This window comes from Vanessa atalanta, chromosome 16 (assembly GCF_905147765.1).
Source record: "Vanessa atalanta chromosome 16, ilVanAtal1.2, whole genome shotgun sequence".
NCBI classification, from domain to species: Eukaryota; Metazoa; Arthropoda; class Insecta; order Lepidoptera; family Nymphalidae; genus Vanessa; species Vanessa atalanta.
Genome location: NC_061886.1, coordinates 3,398,551 through 3,410,700, shown reverse-complemented (window position 1 = coordinate 3,410,700; position 12,150 = coordinate 3,398,551). Strand labels below are relative to the sequence as shown.

Genomic DNA, 12,150 nt, shown 5'->3' with positions numbered 1-12,150 from the left:
GTAGTTATTGCAATTGATTGAAATTATTCAATTTGTATTTTAATTTCTTACATCGCCAATGCACCACCAACCTTCGGCACTAATTTTTTATGAATCTTGTGCCTGTAGTTACGCTTGTTATTTCACGTTTCAAACTGGTATACAACAATACTAAGTATGATCGGTATTTTTCCGATTGTAGTTTTACAAATCCCTTCAATACGTTTTGAAAAATATGATATTTTGATACTAATATATATATATACTTATTATCGAACACGACGCAATGTGTGATTAAAAGTAACACATTCGACATTTCATTAATGGTTATCTTTGTCTTATTCTATTTTGAACGTAAGAGAAGTCAATTAAGTAAATTACCAACTAAGGTTTCGACAGCGATGCTATTTTCGATATTCCCTTGATTTGATTAATTTAGGTTATATATAAGTTGGATAGCCATGATTGTCAATTTAACGAGATTGCGAGTTCAAACCCGGACAAAACTTTACGCTTTATGAGTTTTCATTTGCTTTATTAATTATTTATAATTATTATACATCTCTCGACTGTGAATGGAAACATGAATATCTGCTACATGTGTTTGCTAAACCGAATCTTTTAATTAGAATATCTTTATAGTATTTATACTATATTTGTATAAAGTTTACATTAAGTTATCATGATAATTCGTTATTAACAATAATCATACAAGAATTTATATAGCTCTGATTGTTTTGTCTAATACAAGACTATATACTAAACTTGTCACTCATCGCTTATTGGTCCACCATCTAATATAGTACCTACTGCAACCTCTATAACAACTAACACGTAGAAAATATATTATATACCCATATACATCTTTTTAGTCTGAGCTGTATGACCAACGTAACAATTCTTAAACGGTTGTTTAATATATGCAATAAAAACAATAGAAATTATCTGTGTATATAGTCTGTTCGTTAACAGATTTAACGACTCCTTTACGTACTAAAATGTAAACAATAACGAACATTTATACAGCTGTATATATAATTTATTGCCCTTATTTTCGACTTTGATGCCGAAGCAATTTCAATTATTTTGTGCTTTATTATAACATATATACGGCTTATTGGTGAATTGGTTGTTAAGATCTTTTAGAAATATAATTGGTGAAAATTTATATTAATAGTACAATAAATTGTTTATAAATAATGACATATTTCATCTCTCTCTTGATATATTAAATTTAATTTTATGGATATTTGTATGAAAGGTTGCCATGCTTAACTTATTATTTATTTTGTTAAATAGATATTGGATTTATTATTTATTATTTTTTTTATAACCTTATATTCTTTCTCTCTCGTTATTTTAATTATTTTGTTAATTTTTATTAATTAAGGTTTTCCATTCTATTCAACTTCATAATACCGTTTGTTTGTAAATTAAATATTTCCCTTATTATCCAGATAAATTCACATATTACATAATATAGTTTATTTAATAAATTAATATATAAAAGTATAGTTAATTAAATATATATACTGACATATATGAGCAAAAGATGTGCATATATGATATGAATACTTGGCTTTGCTTCAAAAAGAATAAACGATAAGTTAATACTTTGTTTATCTTGAACATCACTCATGTGGAAAAAATCGAGGTCGTTTTCAATACTAAAGAAATAGTAAGTAAAGAGCATAGCTAATTTAGAACTGTGCCAAGTAATTGAGACTAGTTTACATAAGTCCGCGGCTTTGCCTACCTATCAGGTGTAGGGACGGTCTTAGGTATAAAAAGGTAGCCCATGAGGTTTCTTGGGGTTCAAGATTGTTGGAATATACAAAAATTCAAGCCTCTATACATAATAGATTTCTCTTTCATTATATTATTCAATCTTTCACTCATTCACATTCGCTCACCACTCATTCAATCAACGAACAGCTTTACTTGATTATTTAATATTCATTATTAAAAACATTGTCAAACAGTGCAGACGTGTCTTATTATACCTACCCCATTTCCCTTCAGGTTATGGGCCCAGGTCATGTTTAAAGTTGTTTAAATAATTAAAATTAATAGTAAAAGTGTTACTCAAAATGGATTCGCGAAGTAAAAGAAATATACAACAATTTAACGGTGATCGCTATAGTACTTGGAAGTTTCGTATAAGGTCACTACTAGAAGAAATGCAGTTATTGCCTGTTATTGACGAAGAACCACCACCAATACCAGATAATGAGTGGATTAAGAAGAATATGCTAGCAAAAGGTACGATTGTAGATTACTTGGGTGACACATTTTTAAGCTTTGCAAGAGGTTCTTCTACTGCAAAATCCATAATGGCCGAACTAGACAAAGTATATGAGCGGAGGAGCTTAGCGACTCAATTGGCTTTACGTAAACAGTTACTTAATATGAAACTACAGCCAGATGTGACACTATTCGAACATTTTAACAATTTCGATAATATCATTACTGAATTAATATCGGCTGGTGCAAAATTGGATGAGATGGATAAAATATCACATTTACTTTTAACTCTACCCACATCATACGATGGTGTTATAACGGCACTGGAAACACTTGGAGAGGAACAATTGCATCTATCTTTTGTAAAAACTCGTCTTCTAGATCACGAAGTCAAACTAAAGAATACCACGACGACAGAACTCAAAGTTTTACATACATCAACGAATAAATTCAAATCGCAGAACAAAATTGGATTCGATAAAAGGAAATCATATAATTATTATAAAAAGAAGTCATACACCGGAAATTCATCATATAAAATTTCAAAATTATATTGTGATTATTGTGGACGACGAAATCATATGAAGAAGGATTGTCGATTTTTCAAAAAGTTACAACAAAATGGAGGTAGTAGCGGCAGTAAAACAGCAGCTGCGAGCGCTTTGCAAATCAGAAACGATAACGAGGACAGTTTCGCATTTATGTTTTCAACGTGTAAGTTGTCAAATTCTTATAAATATCATATTAATAATATTGTTTTCATTTTAGATTCGGGTGCAACTGACCACGTTGTAAATAGTAAGGAATTATTTTCTTCCTACTCAGAGTTCACAACACCGATTAAAATTGGTATAGCTAAGAACAATGAAAGCATTCAAGCGTTTGGTAAAGGTACAATAAATGTCATTACTAATTTAGGTTTTCAAGGGGCGATTAATAATGTATTATATGCGCCGGACGTGCCATGTAATTTAATATCTGTATATCGTATTCAACAAGGAGGTATGGTTGTTATATTTAAAAATAACAGTGTTTATATTAACAATAGTATCAAGTGTTTAGTATCGAGTGTTATCAGTAATAATTTATTTAAATTAGTTTTTCAAGTGCATACGCGATCTCAACATAATTTAAATTTGTCTCAAACTTCTACATCTTACGAACTATGGCATAAGCGTCTAGGTCACTTAAACAAAAATAAATTTAACATTCTAAAAAACTTAATTGATGATAGTTACCTAATTAATGATATTATGCCTAATGATACATTATGTGAGTCTTGCATACTTGGTAAACAGTCGCGGTTGCCCTTTGCAAAATCAAAAGATAAATCAGTCAGAAATAGGCCACTTTTTATAGTTCATTCCGATATTTGTGGTCCTATTACACCACCTACATTTGATGATAAAAATTATTTTATTACTTTTATTGACGATTTTACTCATTATACAGTAACGTATTTGATGCATTCTAAATCTGAAGCATATAAATGTATGAAAGACTACGTAACAAAATGTGAAAATTTATTTAATTCTAAAGTTGTTAATTTATATTGCGATAATGGCCGAGAGTACCTTTCAAACGAATTCAAAGAATTTTGTGTTGACAAAGGGATAATGTATCATTTAACGGTTCCTTACACCCCACAACAAAATGGTGTATCAGAAAGAATGAATCGTACATTAACCGAAATGGCTCGAACATTGGTTACAAGTGCGAAATTAAATAAAATATTTTGGGGTGAAGCTGTTTTAACAGCTACTTATTTAATTAACATACTACCCACTAAAACTCTGATAAATAAAACACCATACGAAATGTGGCATGGTAAAAGGCCGAAAATAAATCATTTAAAAATGTTTGGATCTACTGCATACGTTCATAACAAAGCTAGAAAAACTAAATTTGATGAGAAATCTTTCAAGTCAATATTGATCGGTTACGATGCAAACGGTTATAGATTATTCAATATCGAAAATAATCAAGTTTTTATAGCTCGCGATGTTATTTTTGACGAGTTAAACTTTGAAAAATCACGCCCTACACGTAGCAGTAGTGACAACATTGAAACCCTTTCAAAATTTAGTAAGCCCGAAATTGATTCGGCAAAGCTAAAAATAGATCAACAACAAGATTCTTTTAATGACAATTCGTTGGACGGTTCATCGAATACCACTAATTTAAGACGTAGCGAAAGAATTCGAGAATTACCCCCAAAGAATTATAAGCAAATGCACGATCCTGATTTATTTTTATCTCTTTTTAATGATACGCAATCTTTACCTACATCATATAAGAATATTTTCGATAGGCACGATTCTGATAAGTGGTTGAACGCTATACAGGATGAAATTGAGTCGCTTCGAAGCAACCAAACGTGGACATTAGTTATTAGACCGAAAAATGTTAATATTATAAGTTGCAAGTGGGTATTTACAATTAAAAATAATGAATTTGGTGAACCTACACGTTATAAAGCTCGGTTGGTTGCTCGAGGTTTCACTCAAGAGTATTTACAAGACTATCACGAAACGTTCGCACCAGTGGCTCGGATAACTACTTTTAGATTTATATTAGCACTGGCAAATCAGTTTGATTTACATTTACACCACATGGACGTTAAAACCGCGTTTCTAAATGGTATATTGAAAGAAAATATTTATATGGAAGTACCGGAAGGTATTTTAGCAAGTAATAACCAGGTTTGTAAATTGAATAAAACATTATATGGCCTAAAGCAGTCGTCCAGGTGTTGGTATGCACGGTTCGATCTCATTCTCAAGGAAATGGGTTTTAAGAACTCTGAATTAGATCCTTGTCTGTACATATTAGATAAAAATTGTATAGATAAAAACGTGTATATAGTTCTGTACGTTGATGATTTAATTATTACTACTAAAAATAGTAATTTATTACAAGCGTTTAAAAACAGTTTAATGCAAAAATTTCAAATGACTGATTTGAAGGACTTAAAACTATTTCTTGGTATTAGAATTCAAAGAACAACTAATACAATTTCTTTAGATCAAACAACATATTTGCAAAATGTTCTAAATAAATTTTCTATGAAAGATTGTAATCCATCGAATTCACCTTTTCCTTCTAAAATCAATTTTGTAGCTTTAAATTCAGACACTCACTATGATGCACCTTGTAAAAATGTTATAGGATGCCTTATGTATGCAATGCTTTGCACAAGGCCAGATATTTGTGCTTGTATTAATATATTAAGTAGATATCAATCTAAAAATAACGAAGAGTTGTGGAAATATTTAAAACATCTCTTACGATACATTAAAGGTACAATTAATTTAAAATTGGTTTATAAAAAATCTGAATATAAAGAGATAATAAGTGGGTATGCAGATTCCGACTGGGGAGGTGACGAGAACGACAGAAAAAGTACAACTGGCTATTTGTTTAAGGCCTTTAATAATTGTACAATTTCGTGGACCACACGAAAACAAAATACTGTCGCCGTCTCTTCAACGGAAGCTGAATACATGGCTCTCTTTGAGGCTGTGAGAGAAGCAGTCTGGATAAGGTCATTGTTAAATAGTATTTCTATACAAATAACAGAGCCTATTGTAATATTTGAAGACAATAATAGTTGTATATGTATTGCCAATAACCCCACAAATCACAAAAAATCTAAGCACATAGATATAAAATATCATTTTATTAGGGAACAAATCGCTAATCAAATAATAAAGCTAGAACCTATTTCCACAGGAAATCAACTAGCTGACATGTTCACAAAAGCGATACCCTCCAAGAGATTTATAGAATTAAGAAAGAATTTAAATTTGTTTTGAAAAATAATTCATGTTTTGTGTTAATCAAGTAAATGAAGGAATGAGTTTATTTAATAAATAAAACTATGGTTTATGTAACTAAATAGTTAGTATTTTATTTGTAAAAATGAGTAATGAAAGAAATTATGTTATGGTATTGTTATATTATATTAACTTGTATTTTTGAGGGGGACTGTTGGAATATACAAAAATTCAAGCCTCTATACATAATAGATTTCTCTTTCATTATATTATTCAATCTTTCACTCATTCACATTCGCTCACCACTCATTCAATCAACGAACAGCTTTACTTGATTATTTAATATTCATTATTAAAAACATTGTCAAACAGTGCAGACGTGTCTTATTATACCTACCCCATTTCCCTTCAAAGATTAAAAAAATATATCAAATTCGATTCCGTGCATTGGCCGTGAAAGGATAACAGATACAGTCTCTTTCGAATGTATAATATTAAGTATCTAAGATTATTATATTCCGTAACATGTTTATCCAACATCTCGTTATCTGATACCGTATATTTAGTGCCCCGCTCAGATATATATATATCTATTTAAAGCAAGTTTTCCTTAATATATATTGTACAATGTACATGTCCAACTTCTAAGGAGTATGTATTAGGGATTAATTATTAATAATAATAATGAAACTTGTATTCAGTTTATATTTATACCTTGAGTCAAATGTATTATGGAAAGAAAATATGATATTATTAGTAACAATACTCTACATCTATCTTGAACCAAATCCGAAGTATTTCTATGAATTTGTCAAATGATAAAAATCTCAGTCCAAAATATGTAAACAAAGAGTATTCAGAGGAATGCTGCTTCAAAAATTAAGTCTTTTGTCGTATATTTATGAAAAAAAAAACAAAGTCGCTCTGTATTAATAAATAAGAAACTGCACAATTACATCAATTAATCCATTCCTTAATTGCTATAATTTTTATGTTTATAAACAATTAAAATCCTTCCTCTGACGTCGTTTCGCTTCTCGTTAAGTAAAACTATTAATATATCGTGGAATCTTCAAAGGCACGTTTGACCTTATACCGGTTAAGCTATGAGGTAAAGGTTTCTGGAAATTGCAAGAGAAATGGCAGAGGCGTATGATTTATTATTATAAGGTATCTGGCTATATGGGATAGATCATGAGCAATCATTTCAGAGTAGTAATATTTAAATTTATTATATTAAGAAGATATTTCTACTACAGTAATCAAGTTGCTTCTATGATTACTAAATGTTATTTTCAAGAATCGATTCGTTTTGGCTTAAAAATAGTAGCATTGTAGAGGCGTAATTCATACGCTATCAACGGTGCAACAAATAATACATAGTATAGTATGAAGATGAAAGAGACATGTATTAGATTTTATAGTGTTTTATTGTATAATATTATGTTCAAGTAATTTCCTGAACAAAAATGTAACGAACTCGTAAAGGATAAAAAATAAAAAAGGTTACTTAAGTAGTAAAAGGGGTTGAGACATTTTAACTTCAAGTTGTCTTTTGAAATCTTATAATCAATATCTTTGGCTCATGTCGACATTGAGATATAAATGAATACTGGATGACTCCAGCATTAATCTGTTGTGGCTTTTATTAATTTTTTCGATTTTGAATCTAGAGTTTCCACGCCAACGTCCAACATATACAATAAAGGTTTAATATATACTTAATAGGATGTTAATAATAATAACTAATAACGCTTTGTTCCTAGAATAGATAATATTGTACTCGTATTAGTAAAAATAATGTGAAACGTGTTTTTTACGGTGCAATGTACATTTTCGTCATATATCAAAAATTATAAGCGTGTTATTTATAAAATGTTACAAAGTAATATGCTGCAAGTGTCCCACTGTTAAGCAGATGCTTCGTCCTCTTGAGAAAAGATATGTAAGCTTATTCCAGCACATAGCTCCGGTTCGTGTTGTTGGATATACATATTGCACAATTTTAATCCGATACATGCAGTTTTATCACGATGTTTTCTTTGACTTCCAAACGCGAGATAAGTTGAAAGTAAAGTTCAGTTGTGCTTGCTCGGGTTTGAACCCTCAATCTTCGGTTAAGATTCACGTGTTCGAACCACTGGGCCATCACGGCTAAAATGGCAAGTAACATATAATCTGAATTGCATTACTTCTTGACTATAGGTCTAGTAGTAGTAGTGTCTGTTATGAAGTATAAATAGCTAAAACGCTCGTCTTTACTTAAAAATTATTCCTTAACCGGCGAAATGATTAACCGGAGTATAATACAGGAGGGCAAATGGGGCTACAGACGTACGATGGGCGCAATGTTCGCCTACAGCAAGCAAGCAGATCGAATGCTGATGTCCTACAATTACCAGGTGCAGCAGTGTGCGAGGGCGGGCCACGCTCGGACAGCCGGGAGTATGACCCTTATACAGTGCCTCAGGTGAGATTACATTTTTACTTACTTAATATATTTCTCAGACCGATTTTCATTCACTATACATCTGTACTATGTAAATATGAGAAAGTATAAATGATTAATTAATGAAAACATTGTTAATTTGCATGTTTCGAATTCTTATTTTTTTAAATGGTAACTCAACCCCTAATTTTACAAATTGATTGACAAACTCGGGGATAAAAAGGTATTGAACTGTTTTTTATTAGTCTATTATATATTTGCATATCATGACCAAAAGTCTGCAAAAAATGTTTTCTATAAATGACCATAGATAAATTAAAAATAAAACGGTTAGCTGTTGTAATATAACGCGTACATTGCCAATAGCACGTGGATATGTTTGCGTATGTCTACTTATTACAATTAGCCGATTGAGACATTCATTAAAGTGATTTATTATTATTTTTTATAGTCATTAATTGTATTATATCAAGTATCAATAGGCTCATTTATGTTATGTCAAAAAAATACAACTAATAAAAGTATACGCTTAATTTTTCGTGTTTGTAATTTCGCTTGCAATGTTATTTGAACGTGTCTGTAAATATCCTGTCTGCTCTGCTAGACTGTCTTTGTAAGAGTTGTGCAATGATCGTTGTACGTTTGCTTTATTTCAAAACGTTTCGTCAGATTCGTATTAATTCGAGCCATGCGTCGCCAGCGCGGTATGTATAGTTTGAATAATATCTCGTTCCTTAATCAAAATTTATAATTAGGATTTTTACTGTATGTATATAAATAGCATGTTGTGTGGGTTTTATTGCCAAATTACATGAAACTTTTTTGGTATTTATCACATATAACACGGTGGTTTTGATTTGGGTTTCATGTAATGTGTTTTTATATAGGTAGGCGGACGTGCAAATTGGATACCTGATGGTAAGTGGTCACCACTGCCCATAGATTAAGGCACTGTAGGAAGTATTAACCGTCACCAATGCACCACCAACCTTGGAAACTAAGATGTTTTGTTTGTACTTACAATGGCTCACTCACCATTTAATTAAGTCCTACCACCAAGTAAATAATATTTTATCAATTGTATATATGTAAATTTGTAATTTACAGTCTTGGTGTAGCTGTAACTTTTGATACAATTTGTTGAGTTTACTGTTAACCGTATAGGAATTTATATTAAATCAAAAATTAATTAATTTTAGTTGCTAAGCTTATGCTAAATAAAAAAAAACAATTATATTTATGTTCTATTTTAATATGTAAATAAAAGACGTAATTGTTTATGGAGTTTATCAATGCAATAGTGTTATCGTTGTTATCGTTCTATAGTGTTAAACGACATTCGTTAAAGTATTGATCGATTACATTTTTGAATTGATATTGGCAATTTAAAACAAAACAAATCTACGCATTTTTTTTCATAATTCAATTATATAATAATGATTTTATGTAACGCTGTGAAATAATGACAAATATTATTTTAATTTGATATATAGATGTCTAGTTTTAAAGCGACTAGAATAGTTGAATAGTTCCTGAAGAAATGTAGGTACGGAATGGTATTCGTGGTAATAATTATAATGGTACTTAACATTGTAACAAAAACTAAACCGGTTGTTTCGTGAATATTCACTATACAAAACATAACCAAATCAAATCTAATTAATTTATTCAATATAGAAGAATTATATTTACTTATTGATTGTCGAATTAAATATTGCTACCGGTTTTGAAAAGAAAGTACCCTGACCTGAGAAGAACCGGCGACAGAAACTCAGCAATCGAAATATACTTTATTCCTGTAGTCTCGTACAAGCATTTTAAAGCAATTCAATAAACTTATATGAAGTATTGCATCTGTAAGGAAAAACATTATCAAACGATCTCATTATCCTTAGTCATTGCCATGTTTTCTTAGTTTATCTGACAATCTTTTATGCCATTTTTATAATACATAGTGGTCGTCCATTGGTCAAAACTTACTTTATTTACATTTTTAACACATATGGCATTCCTTTGGGGTAGAAGCTTGTTTCACATTAAATTTAATTAAATTCGGTTCTGTGGTTTAGCCGTAAATGTGAAACAGACAACACAGACAGAGTAATTTTCGCAGTTATAATATTACTATAGATTGCTATTATTAATTATTGCTAAAGCGGCCTGGATATGATTCTTTCTTTTCCATTGTGTTATTGTATGTACTCGTATGTTATTAGATAATTTATTTTATAAATAACCTTTAGCAGAAGCAAAGTATATTTTTTGTTACTTAATCTTTTAAGGATTTATAAATGATTGTAGATTATTTTTGTTAATTAAATTTGTAAATAACAAAAAATATAGCTCTTATAGCGTGTTTTTAAAATTTCGTTGACTGAACTTGTTTGGATATTTAAAAAACACTTCTATCTATAAATTGATTTTAACTTTAATAGCTTTTTTAAACGTACACTGTAATCTATTGAATTTTTGCATACAAGGGTTTCGCGATTATAAACTGTCGGTGTAATGGATTAGCGAACGATTTGTTTCTTACGAATAGTATTTACGTTAGTTTTGACGAGTCTCTATATGTAACTATCCATCTCTTTCTACCGTATAGAAACTCGACGTGAAGGAAGATTATATCTCAAAACAGGATACAAAATCAATGGGATATATTTGACTTTCCCTTTGAAAGTCCATTACAAATACTCTTCGATTTAGTTTACATCTACGAGTATATAGGTATTTCTAGAAATTACACGTTTAAGATACTTCAAAATTTGTATTTTAGACATACATATATGCGTACTTTATATTTTCGAGTATTTTTTGCTTGGATCAGTAGTTATGATATAAACTCTAAAATAATTTCGTCCCACGCCTCATGGCAATATAAGTTCGATATTACGCGTGTTCATTATTAATCGAGAAAAAACTACAGATAAGTTGCGTACAGATAAATATTGTATCTAAAATTTAAGCACGTTATATATTAATGCTGTGCCAGGCGATATATGATACTAACACTTTGTTCAATTTAAAGTTTAAATCTAAACGATGATGTAACAGATCGCTTTTTAACGTTATTTCATTCATACAAAATTATTGTGTAACTTTCAATAATGAAACGAGTAGAGTGATTAATTTGTGAACGTTTTTTTTTTTTTTTGTATTATAAAAGGAGAACTTATTTAATAAAAATTTAATGTTTCGTAGTATGGATAGCAACAGTTAACAGTTTAAGGGCTTAAATGTAATATACCACTAAGCAAAGTTATAACGCATTAACAAGCCTATCTCAACGCCTACGAATCTGATTAGAAAAATAAACATTTTTGCGTTAAATAGTCTATTTATTGCTAAGGTTATGACTGTATAATACGTTACGATCCACGAGGGCGGATCAACGAGTAAACCGCGCGAAACAGGAATTTGGATAACATATGATTCAAAAATATATATTGAACCTGACCGTGACGCATTGTATCTTATTTCTAATTCAACATTGTTGATTGATATGATGTGAAGGCGAATTAGTTGTAACCAGTAGGAGCTGAAACGGTTATCGTACATGCGCTAATAGATAAGACTTACGCGCCAGTCACGAGAGACGTGCGTGAGGGATTTGCACTCCGATTTTATACGAAATATTTATTGCTATTAGCAACACTAGGGCTGGCGCACCGACACTAATTTTACTTAAATTGTTGTCGATTT

At 30.4% G+C, this 12,150-nt stretch overlaps 1 protein-coding gene across 2 annotated transcripts in view; it reads left to right on the top strand.

The window, feature by feature from the left end:
- Nucleotides 1–12,150, top strand: part of LOC125070148 (mitochondrial carrier protein Rim2) — a 41,804-nt gene that overhangs the window by 14,976 nt on the left and 14,678 nt on the right. Inside the window, exon 3 of one of the 2 annotated variants that reach the window (XM_047679878.1) lies at nucleotides 8,402–8,469. In XM_047679878.1, the coding sequence (XP_047535834.1) occupies nucleotides 8,402–8,469 (68 nt within the window). Of the gene's footprint in view, nucleotides 1–8,311; nucleotides 8,470–12,150 lie in introns of both variants that reach the window. The other variant, XM_047679877.1, reaches the window with a different exon arrangement.